The following is a 25,601-nucleotide window of genomic DNA, read 5'->3' as shown; positions in this document are numbered from 1 at the left end:
GCCTAGAGGATCTTTCAATCCCGCTATAAATGTTTGAAGGGTTTGTTCCGTATAAAAGGATCGCTTTATTTCTTTCGTACTTGTATCTGTGATATTTATGTTTATATAATTAATTATTTTACTTAACATTTGTTGGCAACGGATATAAAATTCTTGTGGGGTTTCATTTTCCTGTCTTAACAAAGTTAGGTCCCTATTTAGAGTAGTTTCGTCCCTTTGATCAGCAAAATTTTCTATTAGAGTTCTCCGTATATCTGTCCATGAAGTATTATTTCCGCTTATGTTCAATACGTCTTCGGCGTCGCCTATTATTTTATTTAAAATACCGTTTAGTAAGGTGGCGTTGGCTACAGGGTAATCTTTTGCGAAGTAGGTAATGGTAAGGTCGTCACAGGTTGCTATAAACCTGTATAATCTATTTGGATCGCCATTGAATTGAGGTACATTTTTTAATACCATATGGATAAGTTGTATGCGTTCCTGTTCACTTGCCATTTTAAATATATATAAAGACACACACAAAAATAAAATATCAAATAATAAGAGCTGAAATAAAACAATACACTAAATCTATTATATGAAACTAAGTAAAGTACCTAATTGGAATTATAATAATTATAATTGCACGGTCGTATTGCCGGTCACTTGTAATTCGATCAGTGAAATACGACGATTGTATTCCGGTCGCCTTATTAATAAATTACCTAATGCAATTCTAGATTGATAGAATTAACTTTAATTATTTTATAAAAATAGCGAAACACTAAAAATAGTAAATGCTTCGGTCGGCGAAGGAAGGTCAGGGAAACAATGAAAAGATAATAAGCACTTACAGAGTCTGCACGGCTATCATCTTGTCTCCACTCTGTGATGACTTCTTCTGCCTTGTCCTTTCTCCCGGCTGCTTGTTAAAGGTTCTGGATCCTCGCCAAGACCGTAGAAACGGTTATTCGGTTTTCGAAGTTCAGATAACGCGAACGCGAAGATCCTACCGACTGCGCCAATTATATCACAGCCGAGGAAGACTTTTAAAAAAAATATAATTTTCTAAAAAATATTTATTAAATGCTACACCACTGGCAGCTCCGCGATGGAGGCCGGTTCTTACAATTATGTGGAAATATATATTTTAATTTAATAGGAAAGTGCTGCATCGTCAGCGAAACTGCACGTGGAAGAATTTTGTAGCTGACGGTGCAGCCTAGATTACTGTAAGGGTTATTACACACTGTTGTATATTAAAATAATTACAAATTATTGTTATATATACAACACGTATATAACAACCAATGAAAATTGATCCCTGGCAAAAATAGCTCATCTTGTATTGGACGGAAAGTAATATTGTATGAAAACGTCGATAGCCACCAATTGACATTGATCCCTGGCGAAAAATTTCATCTTGTACTGGACGGAAATTAATATTGTATGAAAACGTCGATGTTTACCAATTTACGTTAACCCCTTTACATCAGTGTGGATAACTAGCAAACTTTAAATATTGCATTGAGCGGTAAACACAAGTTGCTATAATTTAGATTCTGTCTAAAATATACTCGTACTTATAACTTATACTCGAAATATCATATCTTATCATACTTCATCGTGATACAAAAGAAGAGACGCACAAACAGAGCCAATCAGACCCACTGTGCCCATCTTCCTGTTGCGTGCTGCAACATCCAAAATAAACCTTTACATTTTTTTCAGATCTCGTTAAAGTCAGTGGGTGGCGACTGCGCTGGCGTCAATTCCAGGCTTTATTTAAGCGACAAATAAAATTCATGGCATCTAAAAAGTACTCCTTTCTATTACTAGTAAGCATCGCATTTATAATTTTCTGTGGATTTTCATGGTTATTGTAAAATTAACAGCAACTAATGTACGGAGAAACGATGCGGTATACTTAATGCTTACATAATTTTATGTTCTGTATTTATATATTGCATGTTGTAGAGTATATAAATATAACATCCACGCTAGTCTTCAAAGATTTATAACTTAAAGAATATTCGATTTGATAGCAGTATAGAAGTATAGTATAGAAATCAGCAAGTGGAACTTGAAGCATTATATATTTAAAAAATTAGACAACTTAGGTATTAAGGGAATTTCATTTAATTGGTTTAGAAGCTACCAATGATATGGTAAGAAAGGAAGTAAATAACGCGATGACTGCGAACAGGGATGAATGGAACAGAAAAACATATTATGACGACCACAAATAAATGGGATAAGGAAGAAGCAGATGATGATAATGATGATGGTGGTTTAGAAGCTACCAACAAGACAGAAAGTAATATACATTTTTTTTTCATATAGATTATTTGCAAAAAAAATGTAAGAGAATCAGTACGCTCGCAGTTTAGGTTTAATAGAAATTGCGTTCCTCAGAGCCCTAAATTACTTTTTCTCCTGTATATATGAAAATACGATTTGGAAAAAGACATATTGACAATATTTGCAAAAAAATAATAGATTTGTATTTGCATCGTTTAAACTCCGACAAGTAGCTATTTTACAAACTGCGCGTTCAATGTGTATCATGGTTTTATTTCTTATGGATTGCTAATTTGGGGCAATCCATTTGATGTAGATAGAGCTTTTAAAGCTCAAAAAATTGTATTAGAGCCCTTTGCAATGTCTGGTGCAGAGACTCATGTAGATCTCTATTTAAGAAACTTGGTATTCTTCCGTTGCCTTGCATGTATATACTCAATATCTGCACCATTTATGGCACAAAAAAATATTACATTACCGGTTACTGGACAAATGTTTTTATGACATCAGAGAATATTTATACGATGATGACACATGAAAAAGTTCATATACGTACTGCGATTTTTTTCAAAATGGGATTCTATTGTAAATCTATGAACATAATATATGTACCTTATTTACATAGTTGTCCTTTATATTTAATTTAATTTCCTTCATCCCATTCATACGTCATCTAACAGCCTTCTGTGTTTTCTCCTCTACTCAAAGTTTGTCTGGAAGAAATTACAAGTAATTTTTATCAGCCATTTAAAAACTACCATTTGCAGTCAATCTCTGATTTTGACAGTATATTTTTTATGTATAAATAATATATTATTATATTGTAAAATTACTTACTAATACTAGTGATCAAGAAAGTGGTAGTATTTTTTGGGTCTGCTGATCACAATAAAAGTACAGAGTAAGGGCGGTCGCTTTTTTATATTATTTCTCTGTACAGTTATAGTGCAATAAAGAGTAATAAAAAAATGATTTGTATTTGAAAATAATCCAATTTGTATATTTTACAGCAACTGGTCCTACCAGTCCTCATGGCATGCTTATTCACGAAACTGTACAACGACGAAGTACCCGAACCGTATATCTCCAAACCGAAGCTAATGGATTTCAGCCTATATAACAAGATATTGGATAAACGTGCACTGTTCAATGTGGATTTAAGCGATGTGCCTGCGAGGAGAGATATCAAGCTGTGCTGCGGCGTAACAGAGGAACAAAGCACAGATATTACCAGAGGTAAATATCCCATTACACCTTATTATTAGATCTAGACACGCGGTAGCGTGTCAAGCCGAGTTTCAAGCAAGAGAACTGGCGAGCAGCACCGTATGCAGTTTTACACGAACCATCTGGAGTCAGTTTTGACCCCCTCATAACTCAAAAACTCTTTCACATAAAACTGTCAAATTTGGTTTATATATTGTGACTTGCGAGATAAATATGTGTTCCATATTTCATAAACATATCTCAAACGGTTATTTAGATATTAACGTCCAAATATAGTCATTTTTATCACTGATCAACTATAGATCAAAATTATAACACACTTCCAGATCACCTAGGAAGTTCAAATTTGGCATGCAGATAGGTAATTAGGTGAATATAAAGGAAAAAATGGTAAATTGAAATTGGTAAATTGTTATCATTTTATTATAATTTTTCACTTTAATTGATTCTATTTCAACTTATATTGGACGAATACTAAAATTCTATGAAAACGTCGATTGGCACCAATGAAAATTGATCCCTGGCAAAAATAGCTCATCTTGTATTGGACGGAAAGTAATATTCTATGAAAACGTCGATAGCCACCAAAGAACATTGATCCCTGGCTACCAGAGATCATCTTGTACTAGACGGAAAGTAATATTGTATGAGAACGTCGATGTTTACCAATTTACGTTAACCCCTTCACATCAGTGTCGATACCTAGCAAACTTCAAATATTGCATTGGGCGGTAAACACTAGTTGCTATAATTTAGATTCTGTCTAAAATATACTCGTACTTATAACTAAGAGTATAGTCGAAATATCATATACCCCGAAAACATACGAAAATACAGTAGTTTATCAAAAATAATTTGGTATTAATTTAGTTATAAATAAGTACCTCGTATAATTTGTGTACAAAAAGTAATGATATCCCATCAAAAACATAAATGTGAAATGATAGCCGAGTTTAATATTATGATATATGCCTTGATTGTTGACTTCTACGACAAAAGAGGTGAGATCTAAATGGGTGCCAAGTTCAATGGTCTGTCCTGAAATGTATTTATAACAATATAAAATATCATTTCTTCTTATAACTTAGGATAATATACTGTAGCCTAAGGTCTGACTTGGCTAGTTTTCATATACGATATACTGTAGCCTTCGCAATTTCTAAACTTGTTACTTGTCGCTTCCTGTTTTATTATTAGTAGTAACTAGCCATCGAAAGTAATAATTAGTATATGAGTACTAGCCAAGTTAGACCTTAGGCTACAGTATATTATCCTAAGTTATAAGAAGACTTTAAACTTTAGCGCCTTTATGAATTTATCATTGCAAAATGACGGATATTTGACTATGGAACAAAGACATAATTATAGAGTTAAAGATAATTTATAATTATAAAACATGTCTTTGGAAAACATAAACTGTGGTATAAAAATACAATTTTAAAATAAAGTGCGAAGAAATATACGAGATATCACGCACGAAAGAGTGAACACAAAAAATATAGTAAAATTCAGTCACGATTGCGCCAGCTGCCTGTCCCCGCGCTAAATGAGTAACAAATGTATTGTTTTGTTTTATTTATTCAGATATTATCCATATTGGCCAAATCGACAAATTGGAATATAACAAATATTTGACTGGGATGGAGCTGAATGATACAGATGGAAAGGTAAGTTTGTCACCCGAAAAAAGTTGATCATTTGATTAAATGTAATTGACAGTAAATATGTAGTATAAAAGTAAATAAAATATATGTATACACGTTCAAATGAAATGGTTCTTTTTTGTTATTATGTCTAGTAATTATTAATAGCATATTTGATATTTTTATTAATAGAAGAACTAAAAAAAAGTTAATGTATTCAAAATTATTTCTTTGTCTTAAACATTGCTTTAAAGGTACAATATTCTAGAGTGAATTTTCCCTCCGATCGATCCCTCGTCCAAAACAGGAATCAAAATTAGACGGCCGTAGTCGAAGTTTGTAGGTGCTCCCTGACTCAGTCGGGCAGAAATTGGCCTTCAGCCGCTCCGTAAGTCCTTCTTCGGATTTGGAATGCCATCTGCACTCGCCCCCTATCGTTCGATGAAGCGGTAAAGCCCAGCTGCAGCGAACAACATTAGGATATAATTTGAAAAAAAAAATATAATTACTCTATATATTATGTTAATATGTATACAGTATGTTCATGAGAACAGACATTGAGGCCAGGCATGTCAGTAGTACATATAAAAGATTATTTTTCATTTAGCATGGCACAGTCACAGCAGATCTCATTATGAAAAACATATTTTGTTTCTTTTGTTAAGCATATTATTATTTAGTGTTTAAAACTGTCTTTAAATTTCTTATAGTTACATTTATCAATTACCACATATTAATTTATTAAGATTACTTATTACTAAAAAGCAACATTGAGATTAATTAATAAAATGTACACCAGGTTTTGTACACTACAATAGTGCGTCACGCATTGCCTGTCGCTATGAACACATTCACCAACCGCCTGGGAATGCTCCTTCTCTCCGCAAACGAATCCGTCATCTCCACCTACAACCATCCTATTGATAATGTGGAGCTGACACAAAAAATACCTTTACAACATCCGAAGAGTCAAACGATGACTGCTGCATGGGCCATCACCATTATTATCTGTGAGTTTAATTATCCTATTCTACATTTACAAGTTAGATGAAAACAAAAGTAAGATAATACAAGTTGACAAATGCATGGTGTTTACAATTGGGCTGTTCCATTAGGGGGACTATCCATACAATAAGTCACAGAAAGATGTACAAACCTAGAGAAAAAAAAATCAAACACTTAATTTTAATCATTCAAATGGAGGAGATTAAAAACTTCTAAAATTGATGGCCCCATACATACATATAATACTTGCAGGTTGGATCCATTGTATGTCGTCGATCTGTACATTTTAAGTTGAAGATTTCGTCGTTCCTGAGTAATGTAAGATAGTTGCATTGGTATTGGTATATATATATTGTAATTTAACATAGTGTACCTGGCGACGATCATCAACTTCGTGTCGCTGCCGAGCAAGGAGCGGATGATGGGTACGCGCCACATACACGTGCTGTCAGGCTGCCCGCCGCTGCTGCACTGGGCGACCACGCTCGCCTCGCACGCGCTCGCCACGCTGGCGCCGCTCGTGCTGATGCTGGTCGCGGCCGCGCTCCTCGACGCCGACCGCACGCTCCGCCAGCCCGGCCTGCTCGGTGAGTGTCACCCTCACCGTCCCACTCCGCGCACTCACAGCGGCACGACGCACGCGCTCGCCATTTTTATTAACTTATCATATTTATTAGTTCGGTTATTGGACACAAAAATAAAAATTATATTTTTCCGTGTCTATTGTTTTTTTTTATAATTGGTATTTATTATTTAATTTTGTGTGATACATTTATGTTTATTTATTAATTTACAGATGATAATTTAAATATTTTTATTTCTACTAGAGTGTTATTGCTAATTTAGAATTTAATCAAATTTTAACAATTGTTTGTCACTAATGAGTTAGCTCATAACACCTCTATTTACACATACATATATACTAATTGTCTTAGAATTAAACAAGATAATACTGATCCATTACAGATCCATATTTGAGACATAGTACCGTATAAACGTATTCTCTCTTTGCAGTGACATATGGACTAATTATGTTTATTGGAGGCCTCGCTTTCTTATCCCTCATGTACTGCATCAGTTGCATTTACTCCGAAAAAGTTACTGGAATTATACTAATCACTATGCTCATAGTTTTCGGTAAGTGTATTGTGAATTATATTAGATCTAATTTAAAATATTTATTAGCTTGTGTAAAAATAGTTTGTCTTTCTATAACCAAATGTCATTTCATAATGTTTGGTTAAGCAGTGAAAGTGTGAAAGACAAACGACAAGGAATCGAATCGCATTTATTAATTTGGTTTTAATACTCATTATGAGACGTAGTCGTTAATTCTGATTTCGCAATGTCTGGGAGATATGAAACATGTGTAATAACAATGCATTGTCTATTTTTTTTAATATAAATATCATAATGCTGCTGTTATAAAGCGCTAACAGTATATAATACTGGGATCAGTTTCCATTGTGAATCAATCACGTAAACGTCATTTATATATAGGGGGAAGTCCCCTAGTGGCGGACACCTAAGGTATTTTATTAATAAAACAAAAAATATTTTAAGGAATGTTTATTTATTTATGACTTATAGTACATAACAAAGTGAGAAATTAAATTTAAAAAAACACAACGTCTGATTAAATATAATTAATATTATCAATCAAACTTAGATAATAAAAAATGTAATTTATAAAAGTGGCACCTAGTACCGGACATTTCAAAATAGCCTGCATCGATCACATGTGTAGCCATCTACCCACTCTGGAACGTCTGTACATGCTTCATGTACTGTCCCACGACAGGATGAGCACTGGATCCAGTCTTTGTCAGTGTCTTCTAAACAAAATACGCAATTGTTGTGTGTTGTGTTTGAGTTAGATGTTTCAGTTAATAGTTCTACTTTATTTCCATTTTTCCTTTAGACTTCACGTTTTTCGCTTGTTTCCCCTTGTCTACGCTTTTTCCTTTGATTTGCTTTCCTTTTTCATGAGCGGCATACATCTGTTAGATAAATCTTTAACGTGGTCCACCAAGACTTGTTCATACTCTGCTGAGAAGATGGCAGTGAACCTACTCAACTTCAGTTTCATCGTTTCTTCTCCTCGATTTAACGCCTTTATTTTATCATGTAGGCACTGTGTAAATTGTAATAAGTATTGGCCGTAATAGTTTACAGTATGAAATACTAATTGGAGCTGTGTCAATTCTAAAATGCGCTATAGTTTCGTTTTGATCATTACATGTATTCATTGTAATGCAAAAATTAAATTGTCAATTAATGTTGGTACGTCTTTTATTTGTATAATAGTTCTAGAATGTTAAACAGGCACTCTACATGATATAATAAAGGCGTTATATTTTAGGAAAATCGTATCCCATTGCAGCTTATTTTACACTCAGTTTTTTTGACATAAACTTAACAATTGCACTTTATAAGCTCTGTAGCTCCCACGATCCTTTGTTTTTCTTCTCTTCCATTTCAATTCTTTTTGTTCTGCTATTCTCTAAAGCAAAATTAAATAATTAGAATAAATAACGTAAATTCTTACAAGAAATATCAATATGTTTACTGTCCGGTGCTAAGGGATTACTTCGTGTCCGGTTCTAAGGGACAGACAATTTCGTACATTGAGTGGTACCTACCAAAATTGTTTGAAAAATCTAATAATGTTCTACCAGTTTACTAATAAAGTGTTTTTCGGTTACATTTACACGCAAACTTAACTCTATTCATAATAATTATTTGCTTAAGGGTCAACAGCTAAAAAAAGTATCGCAGACAAATGATTTAGGAATAACACTCGATTCTAAATTAATATTCGACACACATATTAACAATATTGTTAATAATGCAATGCGCGCCCTGGGATTTGTTATGCGTAACTCCAGCTGCTTCGTACAAGCTAAAACTTTAAAAATACTTTACTGTACACTGGTGCGCAGTAAGTTGGAGTATGCATCTCAGATTTGGAACCCCAGATATGATACGTACATTGCACGTATCGAAAATGTGCAGAAAAAATTTGTCCGTTTTCTTGCCTATCGTATCAAACAGCAATATGACTCTAAACATTATATTAGTATGTGTAAAAAACACCACTTACTTACCCTTGAGAAACGCCGTGAAATTGCTGATATCATTTACTTGATCAAAGTAGCCTCCGGTGTCATAGACTGTCCAGAGTTACTTTCAAAATTTAATTTTAATGTACCAGCTAAACGTACCAGATTTACTCCTTCTATTTCTATACCTTCTGTATCATCTAACTATAGGCAAAACAGTTATATGTGGCGAGCAAGTAATAACTTCAATAGATTAAGTAGGGTGTTAGATATTGATTTGTTTTCCGATGGAATATCTTTAGCGAGGGCCGTGATGAGCAGGCAATTCTTTGAGTTATAGGTATTGAATTTAATGTTACTTATATGCATTTCCATTATTCAAAAATGTTTGTTTGTTAATTTCAGCATATGTTTTAATTTAGTGGATTGTTATTGTTTGATATATGATTTTATGAGTATTTATAACACAAACACGCCTCTCGTGTTAGCACTGTAATTTTTTTTTATATTACGTTTCTATCCGTGGAAACCTATAAGTGGCCGTTATCATTTAATTATGTTTATAACTATGTTTGTAAATAGCCTTGGTTTTCCGAAAATAAATAAATAAATAAATAACAATCAAGTACTACTTTTATTTTTGAATACCACTTAAATGTAAATGCATAATTATACCAGAATTACTTACTTCGATATTAGTGACGCTGTGATTTTATCGCCAAAAACAGTGAAAAGGGAGACATAGGTTTTCACGACGATGAGTTTGAAAGACTGAAAGTGCAGTGCGTATCGATAGCTATCTTTGCATGATAAGTGCGATCGAAGGAGGTCACACAACGCTCCATAGTCCGACCTCTGGCCGTGATCATTACATGTACGATACCTGTGCCCCTCGCGGCTTTGAGACGCGCGTGCAGGCGAGTGATGCGCGTGTAGATGAGTGACGCAACGGTAATGGTGTGGGTCAGGGTGCGTGACGCCGACGGTGCGGTTCGCGACGGAGAAGCTGGAGGGCGGCACCACGCGCGACGTTGCGCATTGGATGGCGTGCGTCGCCGGCGCCACGCTCGCGCCGCACGCCGCCGCGGAGGCCGCGCTGCAGGCCGCCAATGTCGGCCGGCTCAACGCCTACTGCGCGCTCAACCGCCACCTCTGTCCGCGCCTCCCCGTGCACGACGCCGGGATCGACGTGGAGCGCTGCTGCGGTGAGTGCACCCACCTCCTCCTCTGCTGGCCGCGCTGCAGGCCGCCAATGTCGGCCGGCTCAACGCCTACTGCGCGCTCAACCGCCACCTCTGTCCGCGCCTCCCCGTGCACGACGCCGGGTTCGACGTGGAGCGCTGCTGCGGTGAGTGCACCCACCTCCTCCTCTGCTGGCCGCGCTGCAGGCCGCCAATGTCGGCCGGCTCAACGCCTACTGCGCGCTCAACCGCCACCTCTGTCCGCGCCTCCCCGTGCACGACGCCGGGTTCGACGTGGAGCGCTGCTGCGGTGAGTGCACCCACCTCCTCCTCTGCTGGCCGCGCTGCAGGCCGCCAATGTCGGCCGGCTCAACGCCTACTGCGCGCTCAACCGCCACCTCTGTCCGCGCCTCCCCGTGCACGACGCCGGGTTCGACGTGGAGCGCTGCTGCGGTGAGTGCACCCACCTCCTCCTCTGCTGGCCGCGCTGCAGGCCGCCAATGTCGGCCGGCTCAACGCCTACTGCGCGCTCAACCGCCACCTCTGCCCGCGCCTCCCCGTGCACGACGCCGGGTTCGACGTGGAGCGCTGCTGCGGTGAGTGCACCCACCTCCTCCTCTGCTGGCCGCGCTGCAGGCCGCCAATGTCGGCCGGCTCAACGCCTACTGCGCGCTCAACCGCCACCTCTGCCCGCGCCTCCCCGTGCACGACGCCGGGTTCGACGTGGAGCGCTGCTGCGGTGAGTGCACCCACCTCCTCCTCTGCTGGCCGCGCTGCAGGCCGCCAATGTCGGCCGGCTCAACGCCTACTGCGCGCTCAACCGCCACCTCTGCCCGCGCCTCCCCGTGCACGACGCCGGGTTCGACGTGGAGCGCTGCTGCGGTGAGTGCACCCACCTCCTCCTCTGCTGGCCGCGCTGCAGGCCGCCAATGTCGGCCGGCTCAACGCCTACTGCGCGCTCAACCGCCACCTCTGCCCGCGCCTCCCCGTGCACGACGCCGGGTTCGACGTGGAGCGCTGCTGCGGTGAGTGCACCCACCTCCTCCTCTGCTGGCCGCGCTGCAGGCCGCCAATGTCGGCCGGCTCAACGCCTACTGCGCGCTCAACCGCCACCTCTGCCCGCGCCTCCCCGTGCACGACGCCGGGTTCGACGTGGAGCGCTGCTGCGGTGAGTGCACCCACCTCCTCCTCTGCTGGCCGCGCTGCAGGCCGCCAATGTCGGCCGGCTCAACGCCTACTGCGCGCTCAACCGCCACCTCTGCCCGCGCCTCCCCGTGCACGACGCCGGGTTCGACGTGGAGCGCTGCTGCGGTGAGTGCACCCACCTCCTCCTCTGCTGGCCGCGCTGCAGGCCGCCAATGTCGGCCGGCTCAACGCCTACTGCGCGCTCACCCGCCACCTCTGCCCGCGCCTCCCCGTGCACGACGCCGGGTTCGACGTGGAGCGCTGCTGCGGTGAGTGCACCCACCTCCTCCTCTGCTGGCCGCGCTGCAGGCCGCCAATGTCGGCCGGCTCAACGCCTACTGCGCGCTCAACCGCCACCTCTGCCCGCGCCTCCCCGTGCACGACGCCGGGTTCGACGTGGAGCGCTGCTGCGGTGAGTGCACCCACCTCCTCCTCTGCTGGCCGCGCTGCAGGCCGCCAATGTCGGCCGGCTCAACGCCTACTGCGCGCTCAACCGCCACCTCTGCCCGCGCCTCCCCGTGCACGACGCCGGGTTCGACGTGGAGCGCTGCTGCGGTGAGTGCACCCACCTCCTCCTCTGCTGGCCGCGCTGCAGGCCGCCAATGTCGGCCGGCTCAACGCCTACTGCGCGCTCAACCGCCACCTCTGCCCGCGCCTCCCCGTGCACGACGCCGGGTTCGACGTGGAGCGCTGCTGCGGTGAGTGCACCCACCTCCTCCTCTGCTGGCCGCGCTGCAGGCCGCCAATGTCGGCCGGCTCAACGCCTACTGCGCGCTCAACCGCCACCTCTGCCCGCGCCTCCCCGTGCACGACGCCGGGTTCGACGTGGAGCGCTGCTGCGGTGAGTGCACCCACCTCCTCCTCTGCTGGCAGAAGCGGCATTCTCCGAACTCTACAATGCAGATGTTGTCTTTTATTTTTTTTTTACTGCATTTAAGTGAATACCATCTAAACTTTGTCTTGAATATTGTTGGTCTTCACGACAACGACAATTTGGTCGTTCACACGAGTGCCTTTAGCTCGGCATAATACATTTTGTATGGTAAGTGCCGTGGAAATCCGCTCTCTTCGTGCGGTTAAACGGATATACTGTCGTATATATTGACGGATATATCGTCTTTGGAACTCCTTGCCACTTTCTATTAGATCTGCTCAATGCCATTCCATTTTCAAAAAACTAATCAAATCTCACTTTTTCTCTAATTAAAAATCTTTCTTTAATGTTTGTTTTCGTTATACATGTATTTATTTTATATATTTATGTATGTGTATATTATTTATATATATATATATATAAACATACTTTACTGCGATACTTATTTTCATCCGAATATATATAGATACCGTAACGGTCTATCAATTATGAATTTATTAATTTATTAATCTAGATATTTTATATTCGCAATGCTCCATACATAGTAACTCCACCGTTGCAGGGGGGAGCACCGTACACCGCACCCCGCGCACACAAACAAATTAGATATTTTTTGAATACACAACGACTTTTTGGCTCTGTATATAGTCCAAAAATCAATTAATTCTGTTGATCACTTTATCTACTGGTCCTTACTGCGATACTTATTTTCATCCGAATATATATAGGTACCGTAACGGTCTATCAATTATGAATTTATTAATTTACTAATCTAGATATTTTATATTCGCAATGCTCCATTCATGCAAGCTCCAGCATCGGTGGAGGCAGGGGGGAGCACCGTACACCGCACCCCGCGCACACAAACAAATTAGAATAAATTAAATTCATAAGATTATTTATATATTTCGACTGCCTCGGTGGTCACACCGCTTTACATCCGATGGTCGCGGGTTCGATTTCTCGCACGGTGCAAACATTTGTACTCATCGGTCATCGATTGTTTTCATCGGTCTGGGTGTTTTATATGTATATTATATATGTATTTACAAAATAAAAATATCTATTTATATCAGTTCAGTATCAGTCTGTGTTAATTGTCCAGGGCTATTTATTATATTTTTATAAACGGTTATCTTTTTCCATCGCACCGCTCGCTATCGACAGTGAATTCATAGAAATGTCACTCTAAAAACAAAAATAGTTTTGTGTTTTGTATTTCAAATACTAAATGCAAAATAGGTATTTTCAAAATAAAGTACCTTTTGAATTTTTGTCCAAACCTCAGATATTTTATTTATTTTAGGTATATCAATCATTACATAGTGTAGTATAAAACAAAATCGCTGTCGCATCTAACAGTACATAAATAAAGAAAGAAGACTTTTTGGCTCTGATACCGTAACGGACTATCAATTATGAATTTATTATACCTAATCTAGATATTTTATATTCGCAATGCTACATACATTGTAATATCCGCCTCCATTCATTGTGACGGTGGAGGGACTAAATAGTTGAATAAAACTGAATAAGCAGTTGCTCCACTCTATAGGTATGCGTCGTCGTCGTATGCTGTTCATTTTTTCACTCGTTTTGGCGCCAAGAGAGGGTCACATAGTCGTGGTCAAGTTAAGAACTTATAATTTAATTTTGATGACAATAGATACAAGTAAAAAGTAGGTATTATATTAATGTACGTAAGTACTGTACTTAAAAATATTTATTCTTTATTGTACATTTGAAAAACTTAACACTTAAAGACTTGTACATATACACGTACATACTGCCATTTTCTCTTAAAGACATCCAGAGAAGCACTATTTATCAAATACGCGGGGTGCACCGACCTTTGACCTTATAACAGCTGATTCGCGCGTAACGAATTACATTGCTACTTACATTACTATTTTATAGTGGATATTTCACTATAAAATATTATTATTTCTTTAGATTATGACATAATAGCATAGTTTACATGATTTTAAGGGAAACATACGATAAAAAAAATTCCCGTAAAATGTAAAAGATAAAAAATGGTTATTGTTTGTTATCCTTGAGAGATAGACATATACCATCACGGACTTTTTTGTTGACCTTATTTTGATACATCTCAAAGCACTAGACAATACGCATTTTCATTAAACAGTATTGTATTTTTTTTATTTATTTAACTTTAATGCACAAAAAAATTTGTACATGTGGCGGACTTAATATCTTGCCGCGTTATTTACCAGGCAACCATGAGTGGTGCAGCGAAAGATTATTGGCGGTGCACTAATATAAATAAGAAATGTCAAAAAAAGATATATAAATACAAAGCAAAATATACATTTCTATAAAAAAATAACAATATACATACATAAATATATAACCCATAAATGTATAAATAAATACATAATGATCCGATAATCAAATTATAAGTACAGTCTCAAATTGAAAGTAAGAAAAACAGAAAATATATAGAGAACTATAGGGATATAACAGAAAGATGTGAAAAAAGGAGAAGGACAGTAAAAAAGTTACAAATTTAAATAATGTTCCCGCAATTTCTGTTTAAATGAATTTATTACATTATTATATATATTAGGCATACGACTAGCCTTATGACTGTTACTTTTTTTTTAATCTATACATATAAATAAAATTGGAATGTCTGTTTGTAATATTGAAATAACCCTTTTTTACTACATGCATATGCATATAAATACGGTACATACACCAAAATAACATATTTTACAAGTTTTGTCTGTCTGTCTGTTTGTTCCGGCTAATCTCTGAAATAGCTGGACCGATTTTGACGGGACTTTTTTTGGCAAGTCGCTGATGTAATAAGGAGTAACTTACGCTACTGTTATTTTAGAAAAATAAAATAAAATTTCACGCGGACGAAGTCGCTGGGGCCAGCTAGTCTATAGATATACCGAGATTTAATATTTAAGTTGCTATTATGTTGTTGACAAAATTTTACTGTAATGTTACTATTACGTTATCCTACACAATTTGTATTATTTTGGATGAATAAATAAATAAATAAATAATAATCTATACATCTATACATATAAATAAAATTGGAGTGTCTGTTTGTAATATTGAAATAACCGTTTTTTACTACATTTTTACTACAGCCTCATGACTGACGATTTCCGGTGATGCATTCTATGGAGGGTCATAGTTGTGCGGACTTTCCGATCCAGGGCTTCGAGTTCAATTTGAGACCATCTGAGCACGCCAAAAGTGTAAAGGAGTACGGGTATGACCCAGCCGTTATATGCTCGGATCTTATTGGTACCCGACAAGGAACTTTTCAGTACATACTCTTGTAAGGCGCGCAAAAAATTCCTCACGGACTGACTGTTTCATATCCGTCTCCCTCACACCGATGTTTTGTGACATGCCCAGATACCGGTATGTTTCAGTTTTGATATTATTATTATTATTATTATACTGATCATCTTCAACTATTATAACCCAAATTCTTCCTGAATCACGACGTCTGGGAACACTACTCCTCTCCTGGTACCGTCTCTAAACAGTTGAAACTGTCCGCCGCGAATAACCAACCATGAAACCACATCGTGCTGACTGTGATTTTCCTGGATTAAAATTACGAGCCTAGTCGCTATAATTGCATCCATATCTCTCCTATTGAGATTTGAAATCAAAGACTCGATATGAACCGTCTGCCCTATTAGTGGATGAATCAAGTCATAAAATTAAATGTCGCAGTAACACAATTTTCAAGATCCATTAAGTGAAGCTTTAAAACAAAGAAAAAAGTATTCTCACCAAATTTATTTGTCACTATAAACATTAATTAAACTTTAAAGAAGTCGTAATTTAACATTTACAGATTATTACGGACTCGAAACAATTGTAATTTTTGTTTATATTCTTACTATTACTACGTAAGTATTTTATTACTGGCCCTTATTTTGTTTTGAACATAATTTATTACTAATAAGATGTCAATTTAAAACTTGAAGATATTGTATTTCGACTGCACATAGTGTTAGAGATGACTCTGCTCGCATGATTCACGCCTATATATGTAACAAATGTAATAGCCATGCTAAATCGCTTTTATTATTTATTTACAGAACAAAAACAGAATCCAAGGTGCTATTTCTGTTTCGACGATTATTCTCCATTATCTGCGATGATATTTCTCATTATACAGTTCTTGGTATATATGGTAAGTAACACTTTAAAACTCGAGATAGATAATACTAAGCTACTCGCCCCATCTTAGCCCAGGTGTACATGTATTATACATATAAACCTTCCTCCGCTTCAAAATCCGTTGCGTAGTTTTTTAAGATTTAAGCATACATAGGGACGCATAAAGGAATTGAATTTCACACTACAGGAAGGCAGGCAGTGGAAGCGAGTGTTTGTTTTATAGTACCTAAAAATGTACATACCTATATATAGAGCTCCTCCAATATTTTTATGAATTTCTTGATATCTTATTGGTAGATCTTTGAACAGATCATAGACAAATTTTTGAAGCCCTAGATAAAAAGGATGACCCTATTCAGTGAACTACGAATATATTTTGGAGGGCAAAAAAATTACTTAAACGGTATATAGATAGGACATACATTTACAGAATATATAATTTATATTCACTTAATTTGCATCCAATGCATCTGTATTCTGTACATACACAAAAAATTATCACCGCAATCGAAGGTTTGTTTCTTTCTTTTTAAAGGGAAGGGAAAACCTCATTCTTTCTAAGATAATTTTCCTTAACATCATATTACGGGGGAAAGGTTTTGGCTTTAGTTTAGTATGACCGGCCGCCTACCTGACGTTAACCCTCTTGGACCGTAGGATGCAATTTGTTATAGTTGCCTTAGTTATTTGCCTAGTTTATGTTTCTTATTCTATTCTTGATACTTACTTTACCCTCTTTTTTTAGAGTATATTGATCGGCATACAGTGCGGTGTGTTCAACGTATTGAGTGACATGTTATTCAATTTATATTGGAAAATTTTACCCCGACACCGTAACGATGAAACAGAAAGTGGTAATGGAGGACCCTCTGAGACGGTTAAAAATGAAAAGGAGTTGGCCGTCGAGGTTATAAAAAAGTGTGAGTATACAGTAGCAAAACAATCATTGTAATTGTATGAAGTAATGTTAATTTATAATAACACTGGTCAAATGTGTAGCGGACTCATAACGGGTTCCGCAGAAATAATATAAACAAATTTTTATTAATTTTGATAATTATATCAGTAACTGTAGTGATGGCGCTATGGATAATACTACTTATGTTTTTGTTTTAAACTTGACGCGGTCATTATTTATACGTTAATATTAATTAGTAATAATCACGGAATCTTACCACGTTTTATATTTATTTGCTGAGTTCCCGATATTTCGGTAGTGTTTCAACCATCATGATCACGGGTAAACTGAGCTTAATATCAATCACGTTTATATCTGTGTGTGATATGAAACGAAATGAAATTTTATTTGTTATAATTGTGGTCATAATAGATGGTATGGTGTATGATGGTTTTTATTTAATGCAAATACATATTTGAATTATTCTATTACTAGAGTAGAAATTTACATATTTTAAATTAATTATCATTATTAAAAATACAATTTAGATATTTATAAATTAGATAACAATGTGATTCCCAGAGCGCCATTTAGTCCCAAGCTAAGCAGAGCATGTGTTTTGGTTACACTAGGCAACGGATATAACTACTAATACATTTTTAGCACATACATAATATTCTTAGAAAACACTCCGATAATTACAAACAATTCTTCCTAAAACCTTCGGAATTCCGCTAAAATTTTTCTGTGGGTTGGCAGTGTTGTCAAATTGAGGTATAGCGTTATGTGCGTTTTTTATAAAACTGTAATGTAAAAAAATGGACCCCACTGAGAGCAGTGGGGCCACCACTGCTCTCAGTGGGGTCCATTTTTTTATTTGCCCCAGCGCCCTTGGTTACCTAACTACGCCACTATATATGTATATTTAATTGTAGGGTTATAAATTATTAAAATATTTATATATTTTCACAGTACAATCATCGCAGGAAGCGATGGTCGTATACAAGACTCACAAAAGGTATCCCAAGATGTTTGGAAAATCGTGTCACGCCGTCAAGGACTTCAACATTGTCGTGAAAGAGGGTATGTCAACATAATTATGTACTCACTAGATTACCCACGCGATGTCGTCTGTATTACACTCACTTGATATTTATCATTAGGTATATTTCGCCAAGTATACATAATATTTTTTAAAATTATAGCATATGTATAAGCTATGTTACAGTAGTTTCATCAAAATATCAGAAATTTTTTCTTGAAACAGTGTCAAACATCCATACACTTAACCTTTCTGTCTGTCGTCTGTCGCAGCGACCGAAACTGAAAAGGCGGTATGCGCGCGCCAGCTTTATTTTTTCAAATGCGTTTCGATCTTATTGCGTTTTAAATAAGGACTAAATTGGTTAAAAAGAAATCAGGATTTTGCGGACACAGATCTATGACAATACGGTAATACGTTTTTAGAGGGGTGCACAGATCTGTGTTAAAACGTTCGAAGGGTTAAGGGATAGCAAATCGCTCGTGACACTCTTACGGGCACGTCTTTAAATGTGGAAAACAGGTAACAAAGATCTTGTATAAATAACGCGTTTCAGTGTCTTATGGGTGAATTACGCGTAATTGATCTTCGGCTACCATTTAAGTATAATGATTTATGTATAAGATTTAAGTATAATTTAGATATTTGATTCCATTATGGAATCAAATATCCATTATAGAAATATTGATGGATGGATGGATGAATAAACTCATCCATCTATCCATCCGTACTCACAAATTTTCACCGTTACAATATTAGTAAGATAATGGCGATAAGAAATTATTCAGTAGTTCACAACAGTTGCACATTATATGTAATAAAATTATGTTATATTAATATAACACGTACTATCGATTACAGCAGAGCCTTACCTTTAACGAAATAGTGACCGTGACCAGGTCAGCGCTTTATTTATTTGACCAATAGGATAAGAGTTTTTTGTTTGCTAAAATCATTAAGCTTTATGACTTTCACTGTAGCAGACAGTCGCCCAGATGGTACGATACAAAACAGGAGATGAGACAAAACACACACACACACTGTGAAAAAGAATAGCCAAAAATTTTTTTTTTGTTAATTTGACTATTGTTTGGTATTCAGTAATGGTTCCTTAATTATTTCAGTACATCCAGTACGTGACGGCCCACGTGATTGTAACTGGTGACCGTCACATATATACGTGAACATCAATGAAGTACAGCCATTTTAATTTGACAAATATTTTGACAGGCGAGAGCTTCGGCCTCTTAGGCGTCAACGGTGCAGGAAAGTCGACTACGTTCAAAATGCTGACAGCCGAGCAATGCTTAACCAAGGGTAAAGCCCGGGTAAAAAGCAATTGGCTCGCCCCCTGGAAAACTCAGGTCATTAATTCTATTATCCTATTCTTATGTTTAGCTATATTATTTTTTAAGTTTCGAAGGGTTTGGGCTATTGTCAGGTGCTTAGACCCGTAGCACTACGACCTACTTAGATTTGCTCGTGCGTTACCATTCCAGTACTGAGATGTCATATCTCTTATCTTGTAATTTCACTGTCTAATCGCACCCTACAGCCGAAATACAGCTTATATTATTATATATTATAATAAATATAAATTTCTCAATTGCCGGTCATATTACAGTCACTACAACAACTCAGCTATTGTCCACAATTTTTTGGACTGGACCAGTTCCTTACCGGTCGAGAAAACATGGAGTTGCTGTTTACTCTACGAGGATACGACGATGAGGATGTGAAACAAATATCCAATGAGTGGATTAAAATTGTTGGTATGTACAATCTTAGTAAAAATACAATGTTTGATCACTAGTTATAATAATATTAACTACTCACTACTATATAGAACCGAGTTATATGTGCATTCACATTTATTATTTTTACATATCACATAAGTTTTTCATTACGACTATGGCAAAAAAATATTTTAAGTATTTATCCGGGAAAATAAATTCTTATTTATGATAAAATCTTTAATTAATGTATCTCTATTGATTCTAGTAACAAAACAAATTGTTCGTAAATATAAAGTTAAACAATAAAAATAACATATAGTCCCTCGAGCAGGACCATATGTAAGGTCCTAATAGGGCAATTTAGTAATTATTTTTCGTTTACTACTAAAAAAATCCGACCAGTCATGTCCTCGAGGAATAGTTGGTGATAAAGGTTGCCATAGACTTAATCACGCAATACTTTTTAAGAATAAACGCGCTCCGCTTAATATGTGTGAAAGGTCAAAGTCCCGCAGCCGTCGTCGTACACTGTAGGTGCTCACTCGCCAACAGTATGTATATATAGTATATATAGGTATGTATATATATATGTAGTTCAGCAGTGCAACGTTTGTGGCGTTACAGCGTTGTTTTGTAACAAAAATACCGATCTAGGTTCAAAGGGGTACGGTTTGGCGAAGTAGGGAGCGCGTAATATTAGCGCGACGTCTGTGGAATATTCGTGTGCGTCACACCCGTCCTGACGCTATCGGGTGCGTAGTGCGCTACGCCGCCGGGTCCGACGGTACAATATTGAGTTTCGAGGCGTACGTGACTCGAGTCGGGGCCGACATGCCGATCACCTTCCTGAAAAAGGACTACCGGCCGAAGGGTGCGGTATCGGCGCTGCCGCGGCGGATCGCCGTCATCGGCGCCGTGACCGCACGAACCGTTTATATTTATTTTTTATATCAATTACAATATCACTCGTACGTATGTCAGAGTAAAGAATACGGTGTACGACGCAGGGCTGGAGAGGTACGCGGACCGCGCGGTGTCGACGTACAGCGGCGGCTGCCTGCGGCGGCTGAGCGCGGCGGCCGCGCTGGGCTCGGACGCGCCGCTCGTGCTGCTCGACGAGCCCACCGCCGGCGTCGACCCCGCCGCGCGCCGCCGCCTGCACCGCGCGCTGCGCCGCCTCGCCGCGCAGCGCCATCGCCGGCGGCTCGCGCTCGTGCTCACCTCGCACAGGTACACGGACACACACGCACACACACGCACACACACGCCCCTACAGGTACCCCTACCTACCGGCGCATTACATCTATCCCTGTACAGATACACCTACCGGCGCCCCTACAGCCGATCCGTGCATAGCGCGAGCGCTCCAACAAATACACCTATCGATGCTCTTACACCTATCCGTACCTCTACACCTACCGGTACTCCTGCACTTACCTTAGAGTCAAATGGACCTCGCATATGACTTATGCATAATAGTACATAAACTTTAGTTACATAGCGAGGTGAACTATCAGTTTACATGTATATTGTACCCTAACACTGTCAATTTGATACATGTTATACTCTAAGGAGGTGTGTGTACACGTGCCTTTACAATCCCAAGTCAAAACTAAGAATCATTAATTATATGGCTGTGGTGCATTTTCGGTGGGAAAATACTTTACCTGTCTGATTCAAACCATTCATCTGAACCAGGTGTTTTTGTTTTGGCCAACCTGCCCCTTACACCCTGTATATTCATCACCCGCAGTATGGACGAGATGGAGTCGCTGTGCGACCGGATTGCGATAATGGTGAAAGGCGAATTAAAGGCGCTGGACACGCCGGGCGGGCTGCGCGCCAGTTATACGAAGGGACACACGATCACGTTCAAGTTGCAGCCGCCCGCACTCGCGACCGACCTGCCCGCCTGCGAGCTGCCACCGCCCGCACTCGCGACCGACCCGCCCACGCACGCGCCATCCGACGGTAACACTATTACACCTATATACCATATTGCGCTGTGCCCACAGAATTGTGACTTTGGATAGCATGAAATATATAATAATCATATATTTTTAAGAATATTATTGAGTATAATTATTATGTTTTTTTTTTAACTTTTAATTATGTGAAACGAGTATATTAATCGTACCCCCCTACACGAGTTTCTAAATATATACATATAAACACTAATTCAATGCTACCTATCTGTCACAACCTGCTACAAAACACGGAACATAATTAAGCAATGGTTTGTCCCCTCACACGTTGAATTCAAATATACCGAGCGAAATGGTAAGTAAAATATTAAGTATTTTATACAATATTTATTGTAAAAGAACTATTATAATATAAATGAATTTCTGGAATAGGAAAATTAATTATTTATGTAATCTTTCAATAACATTCAAAATGTAATAATAATATATAAGATTCGTACGCGTAATTCCATAAGTCACTAAAACGTGTTATTTATTCCAGGATCTTTGCTACCTGTATTGCAAAGATGAAGAATTTGAAATTTTAAAGGTCGGGGTTTATCGTCGAAGCTCGAAATATCACAAACAAAAAAAAATGGTAACTTATAGCCCATCTGTTGGAAAACGGTTACCATAGCTTATGGACGCCTGAAAAACCAGGTGTATTATATGCGCATTGCTGTCCCTTAGATGGGCTATAAGCTTGTTCTCCACCATCGTGGTATAAAAAAAATTCACAACGAACTTCCTCGTTTATAATACTAGTAACATTCCGATATTCCGAAAGTCACTGCTTTTTTTACACACACCATTACAACACATTTTTTCACGAACCGTTGCTTAATTATGTTCCGTGTTTTGTAGCAGGTTGTGAGTGATGGGTAGCATTGAATTAGTATTTATATGGTATATATTTAGAAACTCGTGTAGGGGGGTACGATTAATATACTCGTTGACATAATTAAAAGTTAAAAAAATCATAATAATTATACCCAATAATATTCTTAAAAATATGTGATTATTATTATGGTATACATTTCCAAAGAATAAAACTCCAGCGATAAAGCAAAGAAAATAAATTTCATTTTTTATCGATATCATATCAAAAATATATAATAAAATAAATACCTACTTAAAAAATATTTTCTTTTCTGTTTATCTACCTGCGACCAAGCAATTAACTTTCATCAGATTTAACTGCTTTCGTTATTTGTCACTTTAAGTTTACCACATCCAGTAATGTGGTGCTCCTTTTGTATACATCATTCGTAAACGTTTATAATTTTTATATTACAGAGACAGATGGAAATAGTGTGAGACATTTGAAGGAAAATTTAAGAAATTCATTCAACATGGACATTAAGGATGAACATATGGTATAATTTTTATTTATTCTTTTGCACACAAAATTGTATACACGACGGATTTAATGCCTGATGACATAATAATACTATTGTTTACAATCTACACATGAATGTATCTTATAACTACATCACATACAGGACAGCAGGAGCCTGTGCTTTAGATTCTATTCTCACCCACAATTCATGCTTTATATCTCGTCTCATGAATGCACGTTAATTCTCTTGACCGCTTCACTAGGCAGCATACATATTCTACTGTCGATTCGAATTCGATGAAGTCTGTGGTCGTTTTAGGCTAGTGCTACCCAACCTTATTTCAGCCATGCCCTACCTTATCCTTTCTAAAAAATCAACTTAAAAATGTAAAGTAACAATAAAATTATTTAAAAGAGCAACACGCAAGTTTCTTGCTCGTTCTTCTTGAGATGGGACAGCTTTCAGAATGAGCGGTAGATTAAACAAAAAGTGACTGACTATTCTTTATTAGAGTAGACTTTATTATATAAAAGTGCTTCAATGTAAGTTTATTTGAATAAATAATTTTCTATTGTATTCTATTCATATCAGAAATATGTATATCGCACTATGTCTGTAAATACATACTGATTTAATTTTAGTATTACTTTCTAAAACTTTAAGAGTATTTAGAACATAAATAATAAACATGGGCGGAGCTTGGCTGGCTACTCTCTAGTCTCGGCTCAACACGCATAACGGCCCAAATGAGAGGCTAAATGCGGAAAACAGAGTCCAATATACAATACATACAATTTCTACAAACATTTTATGTATTTACTACATATTGCAAAAGGTATATTTATTATTTATTGTACTAAATTATTTTATTTACCCACAGACAATGTTACGCTGCCGCATTATAAACACGACACGGTATAGCGAGCTGTTTACTGAACTGGAGGCTTTAAAAAGCCAGCACAGTATCATCGAGGACTACACTGTCACCGAAACGACACTCGAAGAGGTTTTCTTACAACTGTCTGAAAGTAATCCTTTTTATGAATAAGTGCCTCTGTATTTTTGTATGTGAATACTCATACGATACGCCAGCTGGCTTGAAATGCCGGCCGCGGTCCCCACGTGTAAACCGAGCACTATTACAATTTCAACAGCAATTTTCATTTAATAATTGGCTTATTGTGACGCACTTGTTATATTTACGCTTTCACGTTTCTGCAAAACACCGCACACCTGAGTTTCTTTGTATACACATCAAACACTTTACATACAATGAAAGTAGATTGAATGCATTCTTAAGGCGAGTGCTGAGAATTCGTGGAGTCAGGCAGACAGGCAGAAGTCGTTTTATAGTCATACGCCAACAAATTGATTTGAAAGAAATTGTGGGGGTAAAGATGAAGTTCGTACTACGTTGGTTCGGGCACGTGAAAAGAGAATCTGTTGGAAGCATAGCCAAACAGATTTGTAATACGAAAATTGTAGGATTCAGTTACGGGAGTATAAGAAGGAGATATAGACATGCCTATTACGAGCGTATAGGACATGTGCAGTCTGAGGGAAAACCAAAGAGCCTCTATGATCGATGTGTTTGCAGATGGAAAAGTATGGAAGATGACACAGCCCTGTGGTATACAATCATTGATCGTTTACTTTATGTCAGTTCTTTCCGGCTGTCTAACAAAACACGAAAAAAAATTACATAAAATTAATAAAAACCAGAGAAACATTTACGTAATAAGCTATTATTTATTAAAAAAATATTTGAAAGACTTGTTACCAAACCAAAAAGATTATAATATTATCGTATGTATTAATAACGCTCTCTTTTATTTATTAGTTTAGTTATTAGTATAGAATTTTCTCTCACTTATTTATAATTTCTCTCCTGAAATTTTCACTGAAAATTTATTAGTGGTTTGTTTTTGTAATTGTAAATAAATATTTAACTAATTATAAAATTGTTAGTAAACATAGCATAG

At 38.1% G+C, this 25,601-nt stretch overlaps 1 protein-coding gene across 1 annotated transcript; it reads left to right on the top strand.

The window, feature by feature from the left end:
- Nucleotides 1-776: 776 nt before the first annotated feature.
- On the top strand, nucleotides 777-25,116 carry LOC131851185 (uncharacterized). Its single transcript, XM_059201631.1, has 22 exons — nucleotides 777-798; nucleotides 1,711-1,817; nucleotides 3,291-3,516; nucleotides 5,092-5,174; nucleotides 5,950-6,160; nucleotides 6,524-6,742; nucleotides 7,170-7,292; nucleotides 10,186-10,671; nucleotides 10,714-11,100; nucleotides 11,143-11,529; nucleotides 11,572-11,958; nucleotides 12,001-12,424; nucleotides 15,633-15,745; nucleotides 16,558-16,652; nucleotides 17,385-17,559; nucleotides 18,510-18,620; nucleotides 19,810-19,943; nucleotides 20,204-20,351; nucleotides 21,323-21,545; nucleotides 22,069-22,286; nucleotides 23,576-23,655; nucleotides 24,485-25,116. Exons 1-22 carry the CDS (start codon nucleotides 777-779, stop codon nucleotides 24,665-24,667), a joined length of 4,542 nt encoding a protein of 1,513 aa, XP_059057614.1. The 3' UTR covers nucleotides 24,668-25,116.
- The last annotated feature ends 485 nt before the right edge of the window (nucleotides 25,117-25,601 follow it).

The sequence above is a fragment of the Achroia grisella genome, unplaced genomic scaffold (assembly GCF_030625045.1).
Source record: "Achroia grisella isolate CSIRO2021 unplaced genomic scaffold, CSIRO_AGI_Agris_v1 utg781, whole genome shotgun sequence".
Classification (NCBI taxonomy): domain Eukaryota; kingdom Metazoa; phylum Arthropoda; class Insecta; order Lepidoptera; family Pyralidae; genus Achroia; species Achroia grisella.
Note: the sequence above shows the minus strand (reverse complement) of the source record. Positions and strands in the feature narration are given on the sequence as shown.